Here is a 22795-nt window from a genome sequence, read left to right on the forward strand (position 1 = left end):
TCTTCTGATGATAATGGAATGACCCATTGAAAGGAACTGTCCCCCTCTTATGGACTAATTCAGGGGCAGCCAAACTGTAGCTCTCCAGATGTCTATGGACTACAATTCTCATGAGCCGTGCAGATAGTAGTCATGGATATCAGGAGAGTCACGGTTTGGCCACCCCTGGACTAGATGCTTGACTCTAGAACAGTCCTGCCAAACAAAAAAGCCCTAACAAGAAAGGCATCAAGGATTAAATCCCAATGTGAAACTCCTTATTGAAATTTCACATAAAGGTATCCCCTGTGCAAGTACCAAGTCATGTCTGACCCTTGGGGTGACGCCCTCTAGCGTTTTCTTGGCAGACTCAATATGGGGTAGTTTGCCATTCCCTTCCCCAGTCATGACCGTTTTACAATTGGATAAATGTTCTCTACCGGCAGTCTGCACATGCAGTCTGCACATGTCATTGAGCATCAAAAACAGATTCTGCTGGTAGGTCTTCAACCATCAAGGAGAATAAACTGCTTTTTTAAAAAAAAAGAGAGAGAGAGAGAGAGAGATCAACCTTAGTATATCTATAATTTATTAATTTTACAATACGGACAAGTAATTTTATAATCCAATTTATTTTGCACAGAGAGATGAATACCACTTTATTTTTTTTACAAACCCTCTAACAAGAAAGCCCCCTTACATTCATTATTCCCCCCCTAAAAATGACACCGTAAAAATAAAGCAAAGATTAAAATATTATTTAAAAAAATGTATCTATAAAGGTAGCCGATTATTTCAGGCCTTCCTGATCTACGTTGTTTTTTTAAGAGGGAGAGAGGAAAAACTGAAGGTCAACCGGCAGCTGCCCCATGTGCCACCCACTTCTGCGTCAAGGACCACACTCCACCCATCCTCAACTGTCGGGGCAGAAGAGCCTGGTCCGCCTCTTTAAAGTGCAAAGAGTCTGCAATCAGAGGTGGGAATGCAGTGCTCAGAGAAAGAGAGAGCGCTCCCTGGGGTCCTGGAGGAGGAAAAGCATCATTTCTTCGTTTGCTAGGGTGTAGGAAGCCTAAAGACAGAAAGAAAAATAAAAATAACAATTAGGTCCACTTCCTGGACTCTGCGGAATCTCTATGGCTTGGTACCCCTGTCCTTACTAGACTTGTCCCCCAAATCTCCACGGGTTTCCCAACCTCCTGATTTAATGGACTTGGGGAGACACTGAGTGGGTGGGCAGGAAGGGAGGGGCCACTGTTTGCCTCTTGTGGCCTTTCCTTGCCTCCCCAGGGAATTGCTGATTGCCACTGTGGGATGGAAGGTGAATTTCCTCCAGGCCAGGCTGGATTCTGGGGATTTTTGGTGGTGGTGGTGGGGAATCACTTGGGCGTGGCATTGGGTCACTGTGAGCAGGTACTTGTGAGTTCCTGCATTGTGCGCAGGGGGTTGGGCTAGATGATCCTGGAGATCCCTTCCAACTCTATGGATTCTATTATTCTAACTCCCATGAGCCCCTCACAGATGGCAGGGGGTAATGGGAATTATAGTCCATGGACATCTGTAGAGCCACAGTTTGGTCACCCCTGCCATAAATGAAAGGTGTTCTGCTTTGAAAAAAAAAAAGTAGTCAAGACCTCCCCCCCCCCCCTTCTCACTCCCTCACCCCTAAAGTGTCTTTTCCTCCACCCTGGGAATATCCGTAACTCTCCCTTCATGGGAAGGGAAGGCTTCCTTGTTGCATTTAGTCACCAGTAATTTCGGCTATTGTGCAGGTAATTAAATCAAAAGCACTGGGGGAAGGTGGAGAGCCAAAACAGAATTAAACCCAATAGAAAATTAAAAAGTCATCTTGAATGATTACATTGTGACAAAAAAAAGGATTTAGGGGAAGGGGGGAAAGTGGTTTTGAGTTTCCCCCCATGTAATTCCCAAAACTGAAATCAATTTGGGGAGAAAGGAAAGAGGTTTCGAGTTACCCCACCTACTCTAATTTCCCCAAGAGAGCTGTCCCAGGAAGGTAACCCACCTCAGGTTAACGCACAGAAACCCCTTTTGTCTGGGGCAGAAGTTGAGCCAAAGAGATGTGAGGGCTGGATTTCGTTAGAAGCCAAGGGACAGGGACCCGGGCACTGTGATTCAAGGGACACGGGGTTCCAGGTATCCGTCAGGCCCTTGACAGGGGCATTTCCTAGCAGCCAGCAAGGCGACAGGTGACCAAAGACGGGAGAGACACTGCCCTCTCAGGATGGGGAGCCGGAGAGGAGAAGCCAGATCCGGCAGTTGTAGGACACAATCCAAAACAGTTGGGCCTGTGCAGACCAGAGAGACACTCTGGAGTTGGGGGCAAAATATTGGGACATTGGGTTCATAGACCAGAGTTTGCCCATTCATAGAGTGCTACAAATAGATCTCCAAGAAGTATATTTCCAGAAAGGTAAACTTCTCTGTTCAAGGAGACGACACTTATAGCACCCTAGAGTTGGAAGAGGCCATCCTGGCCATGTAGACCCACCCCCTGCTCAACGCAGGATCAACCTAAAGCTTCCATAATTCTCTGAACAGCTGCTGCTTAAAGACAGCCAGTGACTTATATATCCTAGAGCAGTGGTTCTCAACCTTGGGGTCACAAACCCATTTGGGGTCACTTGGCCCCTTCCCTGGGGTCGCCAGGTTGCTGGGTGCAGCAGCGGAGCCGTGGCAAAGGTCACCCCCACACCGCCTCAATTGTTGTGCGCCCCCACGTGCACCCCGTCACTGCTGCCGATGTTGGGGTCGCGGTACAGATAAGGTTGAGAACTAGAGAGATGTTGAGACAGGAATCACACAGCTCCAGACTGAAAACGGGATCAGGAAGAGTATTTTGGAAGTTCTGCTGGGCTTGGAACGGCCTGCAAGTGGGAAAGCCGCCTGGCAAGGAACAGGCAGGACTGGTCTTCCCATTCAAGGGGCTGGTTTTCTACTGGAAAGGGTTGGTTTTTTCAAACGTACAGTGGCACATTCAGGGGCCAGCTACATTCAGGACGGCTATTGCTGAACTAGCGCTGTTGTTTTTAAAAATCTGCACAGCCAGTCAAAAGACCTGCTGGGCAAAACCCCCCACCTGTCCCCACCTCCTTGGTGAGAAGGAGGAAGGAGAGCGGGCTCTGCTTTATGGGACTAGACCAGGGGTAGTCAAACAGTGGCCCTCCAGATGTCCATGGACTACAATTCCCATGAGCCCCTGCCAGCGAATGCTGGCAGGGGCTCATGGGAATTGTAGTCCATGGACATCTGGAGGGCCGCAGTTCGACTACCCCGGGACTAGACCATCAGCATCCATTCTGCTGCTTGCCAAAGCTTGGTTTGACGCTGACCATCGCTCTACCTTCTGAGGCAGCGGCCTCACGCAAAAACCCCCGTCAAGTGGAAACGGCCAAGCTCCTCCTGGAGCAAAGCTTCTGCAAAAGGGTTAGAAAAGGTTTTTTTTTTTTTAACTGTATATTTTCCAGAAGCTGCGGAATATCCACCCTGGGGTTAGCTGATCCCTAAGCAGCCTCTGAGCTCGTTCAGGGAAATGAGTCGGTCGTCGTCCAGGTCGCAGTACTCCAGGAACTTCCGGACGCAGCGTTTGGGTCGCGTGTGCTTCTTCATGTACAGCTTGAGGGGGCGGAGCTCACGCTCACTGATGCTGCTGCTGAAGTCCTTGTCCAGGCGCACAAACTGCCAGCGGACCACCCGCTCCTCCAGGCTGCGCCCCGACAGGCGGTCCGGAAACCTGCAAGCAAGAGGCAGCCATCAGAGCGGGGTGCCAGACCCGGACAGCACCTGCGGTGGGCCCAGACAACGCTTGGTCGTGCTCCCACTGAGCGGCGGGCAACCACTGCAGGGCTGCCGAGTGCGGGTATAGCAAATTCACCGGTGGAACTCCCTGCCACAAGATGTAATGAGGGACGGGGGCTCACATTTGCTGCTAACATGGCAGAGCTGGGCACATTTGCTGCTAACATGGCAGAGCTGGGCACATTTGCTGCTAACATGGCAGAGCTGCTAACATGGCAGAGCTGGGCTTTTCTGCTGTAGGGGAGGGAACTGCATGTTTTAAACAGTCCCCCGGGTTTCATGATTCCCTGCAAGCAGGAAACTAGAAGAACAAAAGGCTAGAATATACATTTTCTCCCTGGCAAGTTGTGCGATTCTCCATCCCTCGCAATACAAAGTGGTACATCCTGTCGTATTATGTCATTCTATTGAATGTGTAGACTAGAGGCCTCACAGATTTCAGAAGGGGTCACACCACTTACGGAAGATAGGGAACATCATGGGCATAGAACCGCCATTTTCAGTCTAACTCGCAGGGTTGTTGTGACGAATAAGAGCCTGGTATACCCCCTTTGAAATCCTTGGAGGGTGGGTGGGATAATAATACCAGATTTCTCGGTGAAAAGGGAGTCCCAGTGACTAATACTTATTGATCCTATGACGTGTGTGTGGCTAAGAGATCCTAAGAGTGTCTGGCAGCCAGACAAGAGATGTTCAGAGCGGTTTCTCAGTGGAACAGGCTTTCTCGGGAGGTGGTGGGTTCTCCATCCTTGGAGATTTTTAAGCAGAGGCTGGAGAGCCATCTGACGGAGAGGCTGATTCTGTGGAGGCTCAAGTGGGGTGGCAGGTGACAGTGGATGAGCGAGAGGGTTGGGAGTGTCTTGCACAGTGCAGGGGGCTGGACTAGATGACCCAGGAGGTCCCTTCCAACTCTATGATTCTATGCTTCTAGGTGGTTTGCTGTTGCTGCCTCTGCGCCATGACCCTTGTGCCTCTCACCCGAATGCTCACCAAGGCCAATCCTGCTTCGCTTCTGAGACCTGACTACTTTGGGCATGCCTGGGCTCTCCCGGTCCAGCTCAGAGACCCTTGTGTGTCTGTCCGAGGAGACAGAGTGAGTGGGTGAGAGGCTAAAAGGTACTGGTCACTATTCTCAGAACCGCTGGTTCCTGCTTGCCAGCCCAGTCCGAACTTTACCTACGGCCCAGTGCAAAAGCGCTTCAACTCAGGCAGGTGGGACGCCCTTTGTAGGGGCCCATTGACATGGCAGGATACCGACTGTATCCGAATCACCCTGCGGCAGGTGGGAGGGGAAGGCTGAGATGCACACTGCAGGGGTGGCGTGTGGATCTCGTACAGTCCCTCTCACCAGGCTGGCCCAGTCCATCAGGTTGGCCCTGATAAGTATTTGGGTGGGAGACCACCGAGAGAGTCCAGGGGCAGGCCATGGCAAAACACCTCTGTTTGTCTCTGCCCTGACCTGGGCATGGCCCAGGATATCCTGGTCTCAGAGGCTACGCAGGGCTGGGCATTTGGATGGGAGACCACTGAGGAAGTATTGGGGTGCTCTGCAGAGGTAGGTGAGAGCAAACCCCCTCTGAACATCTCTTGCCTTAAAAACCCTGCAGGGCCACGACTTTCTGGAAACTCTCTCTCTCTCTCACACACACACACACACACAGACACATACACACACACTCTGAGCCTATGATTCTCTAGCTCAGAAGTCAAGCCGTTGAGCTGCTCCTGGTGGTACGTGCCTTCGGTATGGGGCGGGCATCATTCTTGACTGCAGCATGTCCGAAGCTAAGGCCTTGATCAGGTTGGAGATGAATTCGGCCTTCTTGGTACCGGGACAACCTGGGCCAGAGAGAAGGACCGAGAGGATCACTGGGGATCTCACAAAGCTGGACAGTCTGAGTCCCAAGGACCAGCCACAGATACACAGGCGTCCCACACAGCAGAGGAAGGACCCATCTCTTATTTTTCCTCTCTCTGTGCAACGCAGCTCTGAATCAGGGCCTTGAGCCCCTGAGATTTCCCTTGAAGGGTAACCCCCTCGGAGTCTGTCATACAAGGGCCAACCTCCAGACTGCCCCTATCCCTGCATGCTCTGGTTCTTTCTATTCACAAAGGCCTGGAACATTTTGTCTGACTTGGAGGTAGGGTTGCCAGCCTCCTTGTGGCCCCTGGAGGTCTTGCCCTGGGATTGCTCTGGAAGAAGGACTCGAGGGGACCTCCCCTCCTCAAATCCTGCCCTCCCTATTTCCACCCCCAAAATCTCCAGGTCATTTGACAACCTCAGCAGGGAGATTTTAACCAATCTGTCCCCTAGATTAGCAATCCCCAACCTGTGGGCCGCAGACCACATGTGGTCCGTCGGCTAATTGGAGGTGGGCCCCGAAGGACGCCTCCCCCCCCCGGCCCTTTACTTCACCCCCCCCCAGCCCTTTACAACACACTTTAGGTGTCATTGTCTCGTTGCAGAGAAACAAGCTCAGAGTTCCCATTGATTTGTCATTGACATGAGTTAAAATTTCCATGAAAATAAAATGTTCCTTATGTTCATTGTTGTGGTGTGTCTGTATCTTATTTTGAAGGGATGTTTAAACATTACCATGGCGATCAGAGAGCGTTAGGGCAGTGGTTGAGAGTAGAGGAGTAAACTAACCCCCCCCCCCCCCCACTGGGCCTCAGTAAAATTGTCAAGCGTTGAGTGGTCCCCGTTGATAAAAAGGTTGGGGACCACTGCCCTAGATTGTAGTTTTACATGACTGACTTGGAACTGTTTTTTGCTTACAGTTGTCTTTTAAAAATCCATCTGCTGTACACCGTTTTAGCGGGTGGGCTGATAGCAATTTCCGCAAAGTAATCGGAAATTAAACCTCCAGAACCTACCTTGCAGTGTCCGATCACGAAAAAGGGAGCCCATTTCTACACTTTTGGCTGTTGTGTCGGTTCCACAGTCTGGAGGGAAATTCCTATATCGTGCAAGAGAGAGATTTCCTTTAAGGTGTGAAAACATCAGGCCCATCGGAAATAAATTCCAAATAAGCAAATTCCAAATAAGAGAAATTAAATACAGAAGACATTTGGCCTTTCTGAGGGCTTGTGAAGAATGTTAGCATATGTGGTGAGCTAAGAAACCAATGTCCCTGTTGAGTCCTGGGGATTCCATTGTTCTGAGTATTGTAATAAACTTGCATTTCAGCAATTTCCCTTTCCATTCTGTTCTTGAAGTTCCTTTGTAATAACTGTCTTATTGCAAAGGAATTTCAGAAACAGATTGGAGTCTGGAGATTCCTGAATTACAAAATATTATGAGACTCAGGACAATGGAACCCCCAAGGCTTAACAGAGATTCTTATCTCACTATACATGCCAAGTTGCTTACTTCTCGTGTCTGTTTGTTAACACTTTTATTTTCTGTATGCTGATTTGCTGCTTTTCACAGGTTTACCAACTGCTTTAATCCAATCTTAGCTAGACCTATAATTCCATTATTTGTATATCTTGTTCCAACTAGCCCTTCCTAGCAACTAATACTGCCCCCCTCCAATCTGTCTATACGTAATGGTTGGCAAAGTCTGTTTCAATCTATCTGAAAAGGTGTGCATGCACACAAAATCTTATGCCCAGAATTAAACTTTGTTGGTCTTCAACTAGGTGCCCCTGGACTCAGACTTTGTTCTGCTGCCTCAGACCAGCACGGCTACCAGGCTCTTTCGCTGCATACTAATGTGGCTAATTTCAGAAACCGTCCCTCTCTGCAATCTAAGGAACTTTCTCCGACTTGAGAGGCTCTTCCGTCAGAGGAAAAGGCATGTATGGTGAAAGAAGTCTGGCTGAATCCACCCCAGTCTGCAGGCAGCAAACCAGAGCCCGCTGCAATGGAAACTGTGGTGCAGGAAGGGAAGCGTGGGAATGAGAATTGGCCGGCAAGGGGTTGGGGCGTTCGGCCCCCCAAAGCGGCCGTTCCCACCTGAATCGGGCGGGAACGGCTGCTTCGGATGCCAAACCGCCCAACCCTAGGGTTGTCAGAGACTGAAATACTGACCGTGTGGAAGTGCCCGGGACGGGTCTGCCAGTGTCCACCCGCACGCACCAGCAGTACCCCGTTGCCTGGTGGCACTGCACCCTCTTGTAGGTGCCGTCTCCCTCGCATTCTGGGATGAAGGTGCCCTCCTGCTGGTGTTGCTGGGCCTCCTCGAAGGCTTCACGCCGTTCCTGCTCACACGACGGCGGGTATTCTACAGGGAGCGCAGCAGCCAGCCAGTGAGAACAAGAAAAGCCAAAGCCAGACAACTGAGAGCACTTGGAGAAAGCTGCTGGGGAGTGCTGCTGACCAGGTGAGGCTACTGTGGTGCTGAGTGAGGTGATTGCTGGGTGATTGCTGGGAGGATTAAAAAGGGCTGCTCGCTAGAGGTAAGAGCGAAAGACAAATGGCTCTTGGCCTGCGGCTCTTAGCCTGGGGTTCTTGGCCTAGCAGATTATATTTCCCTAGTAGTTGCACTGCCTAGAAGTTACAATGGACCTCCAGGACACTCATCCCATCATCTGCAGTGAGTGTGACATGATTGCCTTCCTCCCTGAAGACAAGATGGACTACATCTGCCCCAGGTGTAAGCTGGTAAGACTTTTGGAGGAAAGGATTAGGGGCTCAGAAGAGAGGGTTATTACTCTGACCCAAATTGAGAAAGGGAAGGAGTTCATAGACCGGAGCTGTGCAACTCGGACTAAAGAGGATACAACCAGGTATGATCTAGTAGGCGATCTAGTAGGCATCACAGTAACTTGGTGGAATGATTCTCATGACTGGAATGTAATGGTGGATGGATATGAACTGTTCAGAAAAAACAGAATAGATCGAAGAGGTGGAGGAGTGGCACTGTATGTGAGGAAAGGGCTTACCTGTCAGGAAATTCTAGTGAAGGAGAGCATATCTACAGTGGAAGGCATCTGGGTGAAAATAAGCGAGGGGAAAATAAACAGTGTGGTGGTTGGTGTCTGCTACCGACCGCCTGAACAACGAGAGGATGTGGATGCTGCACTTTGTGAGCAGCTTGAGAAAATATCCAAGCGGCAGGACCTTGTCATCAAGGGTGACATCAATTTCCCAGATGTGTGCTGGGAAACAAACTCTGCGAAGCGTCCTCAGTCATGCAAGTTTCTGACCTGCCTGGCTGACAATTTCATTTATCAAATGGTAGATGAACCCACAAGAGGTTCAGCCATACTGGACTTAATACTGACCAACAGGCAAGAGTTGGTGGATGAGGTGAAGGAGGTGGAGACCCTAGGGCAGGGGTAGTCAAACTGCGGCCCTCCAGATGTCCATGGACTACAATTCCCAGGAGCCCCTGCCAGCATTCGCTGGCAGGGGCTCCTGGGAATTGTAGTCCATGGACATCTGGAGGGCCGCAGTTTGACTACCCCTGCCCTAGGGGGAAGTGACCATGTCCTCATAGAATTCCTTTTGAGATGGGGAGCCAAGGAAGCTTGTAGCCAGATGCGGATGTTGGATTTTCGTAGGGCAAACTTTAATAAACTCAGAGACATGATGATTGTCATACCATGGACGAGAATGCTGGAAGGGAAGGGAGCATGTGAAGGGTGGGTGCTACTCAAACAAGAGCTATTGCATGCTCAATCAATGACTATCCCAGAAAGACGAAAACACTGCAGGAGCTCTAAGAAGCCTATTTTGATGAACAGAGAACTTCAAGAGGAACTAAGAAAGAAAAGGAAAATGTTCAGGAAATGGAGGGAAGGACAGAGCTCTAAAGAAGAGTACCTACAAGTTACTAGGCACTGTAGATCAATCATCAGAAAGGCCAAAGCTGAGAGTGAGCTAAGATTGGCCTGGGTAGCCCATTGTAACAAGAAAAGATTTTTCAGTTATGTGAGGAGCAAACGTAAAGTAAAGGAGGCAATAGGCCCACTGTTGGGTGTGGATGGACAAACTCTAACGGAAGATGCAGAGAAAGCAGAAAGGCTTAGTGCCTATTTTACATCAGTTTTTTCCCACAGGTCAAAGTGTTTAGGCACATCTAGAGATGGCTGTAGCCAAGGGATAGTGTCTGGGTGGCAGGTTAACATGGATAGAGAGGTTGTCGAGAGGCATTTAGCTGCACTGGATGAGTTCAAATCCCCTGGTCTGGATGAAATGCACCCGAGAGTGCTCAAAGAACTTTCCAGAGAACTTGCACAGCCCTTGTCCATCATCTTCGGAACCTCTTTAAGGACTGGAGATGTCCCGGAGGACTGGAAGAGAGCAAATGTTATTCCGATCTTCAAAAAAGGGAGGAAGGTAGACCCGGGAAACTACAGACCAAAGAGTCTGACCTCTGTTGTGGGGAAGATAATGGAGCAGATATTAAAGGGAACGATCTGCAAACATCTGGAGGACAATTTGGTGATCCAAGGAAGTCAGCATGGATTTGTCTCCAACAGGTCCTGCCAGACCAACCTGGTTTCCTTTTTTGACCGAGTAACAGGTTTGCTGGATCGGGGAAATTCGGTTGATGTCATTTACTTGGATTTTAGTAAAGCTTTTGACAAGGTTCCTCATGATGTTCTGATGGATAAGTTGAAGGACTGCAATCTGGATTTTCAGATAGTTAAGTGGATAGGGAATTGGATAGAGAACCGCACTCAAAGAGTTGTTCTCAATGGTGTTTCATCAGACTGGAGAGAGGTGAGTAGCAGGGTACCTCAGGGCTCGGCCCTTTACTTTTTAACGTATTTATTAATGATCTAGATGAGGGGGTGGAGGGACTACTCATCAAGTTTGCAGATGACACCAAATTGGGAGGACTGGCAAATACTCCGGAAGATAGAGACAGAGTTCAACGAGATCTGAACACAATGGAAAATGAGAACAAGATGCAATTTAATAAAGATAAGTGTAAAGTTCTGCATCTGGGTCAGAAAAATGAAAAGCATGCCTACTGGATGGGGGATACGCTTCTAGGTAACACTGTGTGTGAACGAGACCTTGGGGTACTTGTGGATTGTAAACTAAACATGAGCAGGCAGTGTGATGCAGCGGTAAAAAAGGCAAATGCCATTTGGGGTGTGTCAACAGAGGCATCACATCAAAATCACAAGATGTCATAGTCCCATTGTATACAGCACTGGTCAGACCACACCTGGAGTACTGTGTGCAGTTCTGGAGGCCTCACCTCCAGAAGGACATAGATAAAATTGAAAGGGTACAGAGGAGAGTGACGAGGATGATCTGGGGCCAAGGGACCAAGCCCTATGAAAATAGGTTGAGGGACTTGGGAATGTTCAGCCTGGAGAAAAGGAGGTTGAGAGGGGACATAATAGCCCTCTTTAAGTATTTGAAATGTTGTCACTTGGAGGAGGGCAGGATGCTGTTTCTGTTGGCTGCAGAGGAGAGGACACGCAGTAATGGGTTTAAACTCCCTGCTGCAAGGTTGCCCCTTCTCAGGCCAGGCCAGTGGGAGAAGGATGTTCGCGGGTTCTCACCTTGGATCTGTTTCGCCGTGCGGTTGGGCTTGAAATCCGGGATGATGACAGGGAGGAGGAAAGGCAGGGAGGTCCCCTCTGGGTGGAGTGGAAGACAAACAAGACAGACAGGCACACACAGAAACAGGCAATAGGCAACGGGGAACAGGCGTGGAGCTCAGGAGCTGGTTCAGCCGACCTACTTCCTGCCCGTTGCTCAGCACCCACACAAATGCAAGGGCAGCCCCCCCCCCGCAGATTCACCCAAACTGGAATGCTTCTATTCCCCAACTGTACAAACCCCTTGCCCACTAGGGGGCAGCCGTCCTCCAGCCTCTTGCAGCCATCTGGAGACCAATGTCCCCAAAACCCAGCTCAGCCTTGCAATCAATCAGTTCCTACCGGCAGTAAAGTGGCACTCAACAAGGGTACCCACGTGCATGTGCAGAACAACCGCCTCCTGAGACTGAGGGCGCTTTCCCTCTTCACCTGAAATAACGCACTTTCGATCCACTTTGCCACTGGGCTATTTTGGGTGAACGGGCCAGATCCACTTGGAAACGGTCTCTGAAGCAGATGGAGGCGGCGTTATTTGGCATGTGTGAAGTGCCCTGAATACTCGCTATGCTTCTTGCGGGCCCCAAGGAGGAGGCCCCAGGGCAGGGTCTGCCACCCCTGTCGCCTCCCTGCTTTAGAAGCTGGTTTCTTGTCCCGACAAGTCTGCGATGGCAGATGCCTCTTTCCCCATCAAGCCAAACCAGGCGTGCCAAGAGCCTTCCAAGAACACAAGAATCCAGTCCAGGCTCACCCCTCCAAGAACAAGGGGGAATGGTCTAGGGTTGGCCGCTTCGGACGCCGAAGTGCCCAACTCTAAAACCGCTTCATAATGTGCATGCCTTGTCTCTCTTTTTCTTTCTCTCACACACATAGAGAGGAATTTGCATCGGTTGTTCCCTGTTAATTAAAAGCTCTGTGAATAGTAGATCTTCCCACCTCACATGGCTGTGGTCGATGCCTTGGTCCCTTTAACAGATTCTAATTGGCTTCAAATAGGTTTCTTGCCTGATTCATTAGACCACCCCTTGTTGGGGGAGTGGGATATTTCCAGCTCCCGCATCTGGTTTCTCTGGGGACTCAGGAAGGGAAGGATCTTTCCCCATCACTGCTCCTTGAGATCTTTTAACGGCTGATTGAATCCGCGATGTTTGGCATGCAAACCTCGTGGTCTGCCACCAAGGTGCCCCTGAAAACTGAGCATGTAAAACCATAACATTGGTCTCTAGCTCGATATTGCCTGCTCTGACTGGCAGCCCTTCTCCAGCATCTTGGGGCGACATGTTTCTTGCCCAGCACAGGGGATTCTTGGGTAGGGGGCTGAGCCTGGGACCTTCTGCTTGCCAAACAAGCGCTCTACCATGGTCTGGCCCCTCTGCACACACTGGTCTGGACCATCAAAGGAAGACAAGTTTTGCACTTGGAGCACTGGACAAGCTTCCTGCACATCAGCTCGGTGCATTCCTCACGACAGTCTGTGAGGCAGGCCAACACGATCATTTCAGAAGGGGTAAAGAAGGCTGAGTGGATTAACAAACAACTGAGCATGCAGAGAAGGCTGGTTAAGAGGTGAGGCAAAAGCCACTGTGAGTGAGATGCGTCGAGAGCTGAGGTCCTGGCAGCTGGCTGAGTTTCATTTATATATTTTATGCATAGTTCCAGCCTTTCTCAACTGTTTTCTTTACCACTGAGAAACCCCTGGAACATTCTTCAGGCTTTGAGAAACTAACTCTCACCCATTCAGGAAGCCCAGCCAGGGCCGTCAACAAAACCCCAGGGCTCCACCAAACCCGTGGCCCAGGGGTAGTCAAACTGCGGCCCTCCAGATGTCCATGGACTACAATTCCCAGGAGCCCCTGCCAGCATTTGCTGGCAGGGGCTCCTGGGAATTGTAGTCCATGGACATCTGGAGGGCCGCAGTTTGACTACCCCTGCCGTGGCCTATTCATTTCCTTAATGCCGTAGTTTTTAATATTCTTGCTAATGCTGCTGAAGAGAGCTAGGAAACAGGCTTTGTTGTACCGGAATCCTGTTCAGCAGGCATTACAGAAAAATTTTCAATTATCTTCCAAGGACTGGATAATAAACAGGACTCAGAATTTGTGACGTACTTATTATTGTGGATATTTTTGTACACACAAACTTCTTTTTTGCTTCTTTGAGTGCTCTTGTTGTTTGAGAAAGCTTGGACCAGGCCATCTTCTTAAAACAGAGCAGCAGAAAAATAGACAATGACTGAACTGATTCTACGACGAATTGGCTAGGGTTTCTTTAACAATGGTTTTCTTTATCCGACAGTCCTAGTTTTTTGTATGTTACATCTTAAACTTTTGGGTGTTTTTTGGCAAAAAAGAAAGAAATCGGAACGGAGGCTGAAAACAACCGAAAACGGATGCTCGTGAGGCTAGGTGCGTGCAGGTTGGGCGAGGGAAAAGGGCACTTACCTTCCTGCTTGTGGGGCGGGGGGATTGGCTGGGTGGGCCGTGGCCTGGAACCTTCTTCTGCGTTCAGGGAGGAAAAGAGTTCGAAGGAAACTATTACAAAGGTTTCAATGTCACCTACTCTGTCCCAAGAAGGGAGGTGTGCAGTGCTAGAGGGCAAATTTAGGACGTTACCACAGTTATCAGTTTTCCTGATAGAGATGGGCAGCCAGCAATTCAACAGCCAGAAACCTCCCTACCATGGAAGGGAGAGGAAGCTGGACCTGTTGATGCAGGTATCACAGCACCTGAATAACACCAGAACATCGGAAGAGCCCTGCTGGGTCACAGCAGTGGTCCACTCAGCCCACCATCACATTTCAAAGACTGGCCAACCAGTTCCTCTGGAGGACCAACGGCAGAGCAGAGAGGCTGAGGCCTTCTCCTCCTAAGTAGAGGCCTGCTGGATCAGACCAGTGAGGGTCCATCTAGTCCAGCATCTCATCTCCCAAACCAGCCAACCCATTGGAGTCTCAACAACAGGGCAGAGAGGCCAAGGTCCTCATAAGAACAGCAGAAGAGCCCTGCTGGATCAGGCCAGTGGTCCATCCAGTCCAGCATCCTGTTTCACACAGGGGCCAACCAGGTCCCCTGGAGCAGGGGTAGTCAAACTGCGGCCCTCCAGATGTCCATGGACTACAATTCCCACGAGCCCCTGCCAGCGAATGCTGGCAGGGGCTCATGGGAATTGTAGTCCATGGACATCTGGAGGGCCGCAGTTTGACTACCCCTGCCCTGGAGGGTCAAGAACAGGGCAGAGAAGCCGAAACCTTCCCCTGATGCTGCCTCCCGGCCCTGGAATTCAGAGGAACATGCAGGTTTCCCTCAATCACCATGGTTAGTAGCCATCTGAAGGGGGAAAATCTAAGCGGCAACTCAAATTCCTGCTGTCTTCTGAGGTCTGATCTCTGCAGTTATCAGGTGCAGTTCCTCCAGATATCATCCACCTGGCCCCACTCCCCACTGGAAAGGAGCCCCGCAGTCTTGGCTCCACCCTCTGCCCCCTCCACGGGGGATAAAATGGAGTTGGGAACACTTTCCCCCCTTTCTTTCGTGACTCACCTGAGTTGGGGGTGCTGTTGAGCCCAAGAGAACTGGGAACTGACAATTGGGCGGGTCAGAGTTTGGGAGAGGGGCAGACAGCTAGGAAGGGGAGCAGAACAAGGGCAGGAAGGGTGGGGCGTGACCTTACCTCTACGAGAGGAGTTGGGATCTTGCCATGAAGTCCTTACAGTGTAGGGACCTAGGAAGGAAGGAAGGAAGGAAGAAAGGAAGAAAGGAAGAAAGGAAGAAAGGAAGAAAGAAAGAAAGAAAGAAAGAAAGAAAGAAAGAAAGAAAGAAAGAAAGAAAGAAAGAAAGAAAGAAAGAAAGAAAGAAAGAAAGAAAGAAAGAAAGAAAGAAAGAAAGAAAGTAGAGGCCAAGGAGAATTAATTGATAATTGGATGCAGAATAGGCTTGTGGTGAGAAGTTGGTCTGCAGGGGACCAGGCCCCCAAACTGTTGCTTTGGGGCCCCCCAAAACTAAATAAATATTTTTAGGAAAACATTTATGTCCTGCCTTTATTTATTTACTAGTATCAAAGCCCGTTTTAAAAAGGGGCTTTGAAAGGGGCGGCAGGCAGGAGGGCGTGAGAAGGTGACGGTGGCTCCCTTTGGGCCACAAAGCGGGCTGAAGAGGGTGGAAAGCTGCTCCCCTCAGGGAGGCTGCAAACTCCTCCCCCCCCCCCGTCTCCCTCCCAGCAGGAGGGTACCTGCAGGCTGCAAAGCCCTTTCGCTGCCTCTTTCTTTGTGGGCAACAATGTAGGCCGCAGCCACAAGGCTTCTAGCAGGCAAGGAAGGAGGGAGGGAGCTGGAGGGGGAGGGCCAATCAGGGTGGACCTGGACGGACAGGGCCCTGGACAGTCTCCTCCCAGGAGGCTGTTTCCCAAATATAAGGGAGTGAAATAGTGTTAAGGATTGACATATATTTATCATCTGTCTTTTTCAGCTGGAACCAAGGCTGATTACCCAGTCAGCAAATACTATCAGCGTTGTAGAACAAATTCAGAAATCTAAAAAGCAAAGATCATAACACAACACACTAAACCATGCAAAGATTATAGATTTTAGAAGAAGAGCTGTTTTTTTTGTACCCTGCTTTGCACTACCAAAAAGAGCCCCAAAGCGGCTTGCAAATACCTTTGCCTTCCTCTCCCTACCACAGACACCCTGTGAGGTAGGTGGGGGCAAGAGAGCTCTAAGGGAACTGCTCTGCAAGAACAGCTTTCAGAGGACTGGGACTAACCCAAGGTCACCCAGCTGGCTGCATGCAGAGGAATGGGGAATCAAACCCGGTTCTTCAGATTACATTCTGCCGGTCTTTAACTACACTACACTGGCTCCCCCTTGAGGGTCTGGGACCCTTATATCTATAAGACGGCTTCTTCTGTTATGGCCCCCTGGCAGCTGCAGAAGACCTTGCTCGGATGAGCAGAGCTGAGGGGGCAAAGTGTAGGTGAGGAGGGGGTCTTGCAGATAGGAGGGTCCAGGTTGATATTTTAAATCGAGCCCGGGAACTGAAGAATGGGAGCAATGTGCATGATCCATTTAGCTCCCGCTGTGATGACAGGTCTTAATTGTCTGGATTAGGGGTGTGCTCTTTAGCTTGGATCAATCACCAAAGCCCAAAGTGGCGCATAGGATAAGGTGACCAGATTTTAACAATGGTAAAGTGGGACACCATTGACCGAGGGGGGCGGGGTTCTTGATTAAAATTTGGTCTATATGGAGCAACAAAAATTTTCATAGAACGAACACAAAGTATTGTAATATATATTTTTTAAATTTCAACATAAGTACAATTTGCCAGGTGCCCCCAGCTGTCCCACCAATGGTGGGGAAATCTGGTCCCCTTAGCGTGGGAGGCCAGCACCATGAACTGAGCCGAAGCACACAGCCCGAGTCTGGATTCTATTCAGGCTGCCCCCAAAGCTGAAATTTCCAGATACAGACCTGGGTATGAAGTAGCTGCTTCCACGAGCTCGGTTTGATTCCCCACTCCTCCACATGCAGCCTGCTGGGTGACCTTGGGCCAGTCACAGTCCTATTAGAGCAGTTTCACTCAGAGCTCTTTCAGCCTCACCTCCCTCACAGGGTGTCTGTTGTGAGGAGAGGAAGGGAAGGCGATTGGAAGCCACTGTGGGGCTCCTTCAGGCAGTGAAAAGTGGGGCATAAAACCAACTCTTCCTCTTCTTCTTCTTCTGGGAGTCAGGGTGTGTTAAAAGGCGCAGGGGCTGACAGCAGAGAGAGCCAAGGCAGACAGCACTACCTGTGCAATTGGGGGTTTCGTTGAGGACTGACGTCCCACTGATGGGTTTCCCTTCTGGAGTGGAACACCAGCAGTAACCTGTCTGTTTGTGGCACTGAACCTGGGAGGGAAAGGAAACAGGATGGTTAAAAGAACAAAAGAGAAGTTCTGTTGGGTCTGACCAGGGGCCCTTCCAGTCCAACACTCTGTCTCACACAGTGGCCAAAACTGTGGGGCCATCAAGAGGACCACCAGCAGGGCCAGAACTCCAGAAGCCCTCTGTGGTCCCCCAAGCGCGATGCAGACAGGGCACCCCTGCCCCAGTCAGAGGGCTACATCTATAACTTCTGGCTAATTAGCCACTCAGGGACTTCAGGGGATCAGCCAACCCCCTTTTGAAATTGTCTAAGCTTGTGGCTGCCACCACTTCTTGCAGCAGTGAATTCCACGTGTGACTGGCTCTTTGACCTGTGCTAAGTTGATGGCTCACCCATTTCCTGGCATGCCCACCTGTTCTTGTATTGTAAGAAAGGGGGAAAGGGCGTCTTTCTCGCTTCCTTCTCTACTCCGTACATAAAATTCTAAATCTCTATCACAAAGTTCTGTCCAAACCATATACCCACCCTCCCTTGAGAAAATCAGGAGTGTTAGTGATTTTTTTTAAAGTACCTGCCCTTTAAGAAATTAACCCATCTCTCCCCAAATAGCATTCTGAGGATACAACTGGAAACATTTCCTAAAACCTTCAGAGCTTACAGTACCTTCCATATGACTGCTAAACCCCTAATTGCTGACCATAACTGCTTTCCCCAGGGCATCCCATCAGAATCCTAGAGAAAAATATCCCTATTTATTTTAAAACATTTATTAGCCACCTTTCTACCTTGCAGAACTCAAAGCAGCTTACAATGTAAATAAAACAACATTTTTAAAAATTACATTAAAAAAACCACAATTTAAGATAAATGTTTAGAAGTGCTGAATTTTTTTAAAGAACTAGTAAAATTAGCCAAACGCAGTCCTAAATAAGACTAGCTGTCTCCAAAGATCTAAAGTCAGGGGGGCAGGCACACCTCCCTTGGAAGTTTCAGAGGGTAGTCCTGTTAATTGGCAGCAGAACATCTGGATTAGAATCCAGCACCATCAAGATTTGGGGGTATACTCTCTAAGGCAGGGGTAGTCAAACTGCGGCCCTCCAGATGTCCATGGACTACAATTCCCAGGAGCCCCCTGCCAGCAAATGCTGGCAGGGGGCTCCTGGGAATTGTAGTCCATGGACATCTGGAGGGCCGCAGTTTGACTACCCCTGCTCTAAGGCTTGAATCCAGCTGCCTGGGGAAACGACTCTATACTCAGGGGTCTGCTACCCAAAAGGCCTGCTTTCCTTTGCCCCCCAGACCCCGTGACAAACCACCCCTCATTAATATCACCCTTATGACGAGCATTAACAGGCCATCTGTTTACACAGTTAGGGGGGGGGAGGGGAGGCTTGAAATCAAACCATCCCTGCATTCTGGGGATTCCCCAAGATGGACTGGGGGTCAGGACCACCAAGCCATAAAAAGAAGCCCCCAAAAGCATGAAGCGACACTCCATTTAGGCGCTAAAAAATAAACACCACATCCTGCCTTAATTTTAAAAAATGTTATTTCACAAACCATACCTTAAAGTGGATGCATACAATTCCTCAATTATGTTAAAATACAATAATAAATAATTCTTTAAATTCCTAACTTTAGATTGGATTTTTAAACTATAGTAAGGTGTCTTAATGCCTTTTAATAGGTATGAAAAATGTAAGATTGATGAACTGTATTTTATAAGACTTTTATATGTCTGATTCTCCTATTGAATTTTTTTCTCTTCCTTTCCCTTTTTCTTGTTATCTTAAAATTTCCTTTATTATTTCTGCTTTTTTATGTAAGTAAAAAGTTGTAATAAAAATAAAAATTTAAAAACGAATACTTTCAATTCCTAATAAAATGCAAATGCATACTCTCACACGTTATAAAGTGCTCATGCAGTTACAATACTGGGACAGATAAGGCTGGTGGGGCTGATAAATTCTGGGAGAACTGTTTTGCGAGAACAGCTCTTACACAACTGTGACTAGCCCAAGGTCACCTAGCTACTTACATGTGGCAGAGCGGGGAATAAAATTTGGTTCTCCAGATTTGAGGCTGCCACTCTTAACCACGATGCCAAGCAAAGGCCCTGGCAGGACTATCCTGCAGGAACACCCTGACCTGGTTAGCCCAGCCAACTGCAATCCCATGAGACCTTGGCAACTAGGCAGGGCATTGGTTAGTATTTGGATGGGAGGCCTCAAGGATTTGGGTGGAAGTTTCTTTGAAGTCATGACATGGAGGCAGAAAATGGCAAACCGCTTCCCAACGTCCTTTGCCTGGCCACACGATCTTTGGCTCCCCTCGCTGTACTGCACACAACATAGGATGAATAACAATAAATACATAAAGCAACCACCTGCAGGAATGACCCGTCTTCACTGCATTCCGGGACGTAGGTGGCGTGGGCTTGGCGGCGGGACTGCGAGAGGGCAGTAGCTCGGTCCTCCTGGCAGCGGGTGAGATTGGCGTCTGCATGGGGTTGGAGGGAGACAGGGAAAACGACCGGTGAACAACAGGCCCAGAGAAAGTTACTCTCAGCGCTCAGATGCTTCTGCCCTTGGGCTCCGGGAGGGGCAACTTCTGTTTAGCTGAACGCCTGGCGGCTGCTCATTCCCACAGTTATTTGCAGGGCCAGCAGGGTTTTACCCCAAGGATATTATCCCAGCTGCGCTAAAATTCCCCCTGCTTCACAGGCAAGAAGGACGGACTTGATCACCTGTCTAAATTATGCTAATGGTGGCATCAGGCAGATCCCCGCAGGGAAGGAGCTAATGAGTTGAGGCATCACCATGAAGAAGGCCCTGCTTCATACATCAAGCCCACAGCAGAGGGCAGGTTCATGCAGAAGGAGTTAGCCCTGATCCCTACAGCTTCATGTGGTGGTTAAGAGCAGCAGCTTGTGAGATGGGTTCAATTCCCCGCTCCTCCTCCACATGTAGCCAGCTGGGTGACCTTGAACTAGTCACAGCCCTGTTAATGCTATTCTCACTGAGCAGTTCTGTCAGAGTTCTCTCAGCCTCAGTTGCCTCACAGGGTATCTGTTGTGGAGGGAGGAAGGGAAGCTGCTTTGAGACGCCTTCAGGTAGTGAAAAGCAGGGCATAAAAACCTACTCTTTTCCTTCCTTCCTTCCTTCCTTCCTTCCTCCCTCCCTCCCTCCCTTCCTTCCACCCACCCACCCAGTTCTGCAGGGCCTGCAAAACGGAGCTCTTCCGCCAGTTCTTTGGTGAAGGCTGGGGCCCCTAATCAGGCTACACAGCAACATCCCACCCCAGGGGGGGGGGGTGGTGCCGGGATGGAAGATGGGGATCATGCCACAAATCTGCCACTCCTGGTGCTGCTGGCCCATGGCAGCTCACAACAATTTACATAATATACAGACATTAAAACCATCCAATAAAATGTAAAAACAGCCCAATAACTGCCTCATCCCCAGAACAGAAGTCGAATGAGTGCCCTTTGCAACCGATTGACAGAGTGGTGCCTTGGCTTAGAGGAGGGTCCCAGGAGGACTTTTCCGTCTGTGTCCAGGCCATAACCGAATGCCTGGCGGAAGAGCTCCGTCTTGCAGGTCCTGCGGAACTCAGCCAGCTCAGCCGAGCCCCCGAGATCTCTCTCATTCCACATGGGGGTGGCCAGGACCAAAAGGGCCCTGGCCCTGGTTGAGGCCAGGTGGACTTCCCTGTGGCCAGGGACAATCCACCGGTTGGTATTCGAAGAGCAGCACAGGCAGACAGGCGGTCCCTTCAGCACCATTCTGACATGCCCAGTTCATAACTTAGTAGCCTGATTTCAAAGAAGCCGACAATTTCAAGCACTGTCCAAGGCACTACTAAGGATTTGCTCTGGGTTCCCTTGCACAAACTTTCCTCCACCCACCCCAAGCCTCCCCGTCAAGTCTCTACCTACTGTTGGGTTCTCGGTGGCCGCCCCCACCGCAGTGGGACCGCGGCAAAGCTTCCAGGAACGGCTCGCGGCAGCGGGCTCTCTGGAACGTGCAGGGCGACTTGTACAGCTTCCCGTCGGAGGCACAGATGGGCCGGCCTCTCTCCCGGGGACACTCCACCAGGCACGGCGGCTCTCCTCGCTCGCCCTCCGATATGATGAACTGGAACGAGACAGGCGGCATAAAGCGGCATCGATCCATCGCTGTTGGGCGTTTGCGTGCAGAAGCATGAGAGCAATGGCTCTCCTCATCGGAAGAGTCAAGGGCAGAGAAAGAAGGCAGAGACCATTCAGGAACCCGACCAAAACCCAGAAGAGATCCCTAAGTGGCAACGGGGGCAAAGCACCGAGGTCTTCTGGGAAGAGGAACAGGACCGAGAGAACCGTGGTGTCTTCGTCCAGGGGTAGTCAACCTGTGGTCCTCCAGATGTCCATGGACTACAATTCCCATGAGCCCCTGCCAGCATTCGCTGGCAGGGGCTCATGGGAATTGTAGTCCATGGACATCTGGAGGACCACAGGTTGACTACCCCTGTCTTAGTCCCTTGGGGCCTCCATCGGGAATCAAGGAAAGGGCTTCCTGGTGCTTCCACAGAGCCTTCACGGGGGGGGGGGGGTCTTCTGGAAACCACCTACGGCCTGCCAGGGGTCTACGAAGGCACCTTCAAATGGTCAATTGCAGCACCCCTGTTTTCGGCCCACAAGCGGGCCTCGAGGCATAGATGGTGGCGAGGAGGGACACCAGCGCATGAGTGCTCCGCCTGTCAAAGTCTTTCTGGGGCACAATAGCTGCCCCAAATGCTCTTTTGACCCCCATAACATTCTGGGGGGGGGGAGGGATAGAGTAGGTGTGAGGGATTGCTCCCCCCTACATTGTTTGCAGCTGAAAGGCAGCCCTTCCCTGGCGACGGGAAATGTAGAAGGAGAGCCGGAGGCCCAGCTAGGACTGGCAGACTTGCGTGACAGCTGCACCCGGGCTCCAGAACACAAGAGCACCAGAGCAGGCAGAGCTAACCGGTATGAGGTGGTGGGACGAGCAGTGTCCCTGGCAAGGAGCCATCCAGGGCGGGAAGGAGCTCCAGGCTGGAAGGACACCCCCTGCTCCCGCTCTACCCCCAGGCGGTGAGGGACCTGAAGTCCCTGTCTGCAGAGGCACCAGCCACACAGGCATTGGCCGTTCTTCTCCCCCCCCCCCCCGCTTACCATCTGGTCTCCTTGCTGGGCTTTGCTGGGGGCGCAAGTCATCTCAGCAGCCCAGGATAGGAGACCTGTGGGGCAGTGAGGGGCGGCAACCAAAGGAGAGGAGCAAAAGTCATCAGGGAGGCTCCCTTTCATTGGGAAAGAGCCGGCAATGGGGGGGGGGGGCTCTCCACCGGACGGCTAGCTGGCTGAGGCAAAGGAAGAAGGGCGTGGAATCAGACAGGAAACCAGGGGACTTCAATGTCCACACGGACTCGTTGTCCCGGGTCATGACTCGGATCTGGTGTCAGCAATGGGGGCAGTAGGGTTCTCGCCATTTGCTGCCGGTCCCACCCATCAGGCTGGCCACACGTTAGATCTGATCTTTGGGGCCGGGGTAGAGATGGACAGATGGCATCCCAAGTCAGATCCCTATGCCCTGCAGGCCCAGATTCGGACGCCAGCCCTGCTCCCTTTGG

The 22795-nt window shown here is 50.5% G+C and overlaps 1 protein-coding gene across 3 annotated transcripts in view; it reads right to left on the bottom strand.

The window, feature by feature from the left end:
- Positions 1 to 547: 547 nt before the first annotated feature.
- LOC143828226 (SPARC-related modular calcium-binding protein 1-like) overlaps positions 548 to 22795 on the bottom strand; it is a 61970-nt gene continuing 39722 nt past the window's right edge. Inside the window, exons 2-12 of one of the 3 annotated variants that reach the window (XM_077318498.1) lie at positions 21102 to 21300; positions 19551 to 19663; positions 17088 to 17187; positions 14974 to 15024; positions 13746 to 13802; positions 11269 to 11346; positions 7832 to 8024; positions 6673 to 6755; positions 5535 to 5634; positions 3483 to 3730; positions 548 to 1048 (exon numbers count right to left, since the gene is read on the bottom strand). In XM_077318498.1, the coding sequence (XP_077174613.1) occupies positions 3490 to 3730; positions 5535 to 5634; positions 6673 to 6755; positions 7832 to 8024; positions 11269 to 11346; positions 13746 to 13802; positions 14974 to 15024; positions 17088 to 17187; positions 19551 to 19663; positions 21102 to 21300 (1215 nt within the window). In that variant the 3' untranslated portion in view covers positions 548 to 1048; positions 3483 to 3489. Of the gene's footprint in view, positions 1049 to 3450; positions 3731 to 5534; positions 5635 to 6672; positions 6756 to 7831; positions 8025 to 11268; positions 11347 to 13745; positions 13803 to 14973; positions 15025 to 17087; positions 17188 to 19550; positions 19664 to 21101; positions 21301 to 22795 lie in introns of all 3 variants that reach the window. The other 2 variants (XM_077318499.1, XM_077318500.1) reach the window with 2 other exon arrangements.

This window comes from Paroedura picta, unplaced genomic scaffold (assembly GCF_049243985.1).
Source record: "Paroedura picta isolate Pp20150507F unplaced genomic scaffold, Ppicta_v3.0 Ppicta_v3_sca21, whole genome shotgun sequence".
Classification (NCBI taxonomy): Eukaryota; Metazoa; Chordata; class Lepidosauria; order Squamata; family Gekkonidae; genus Paroedura; species Paroedura picta.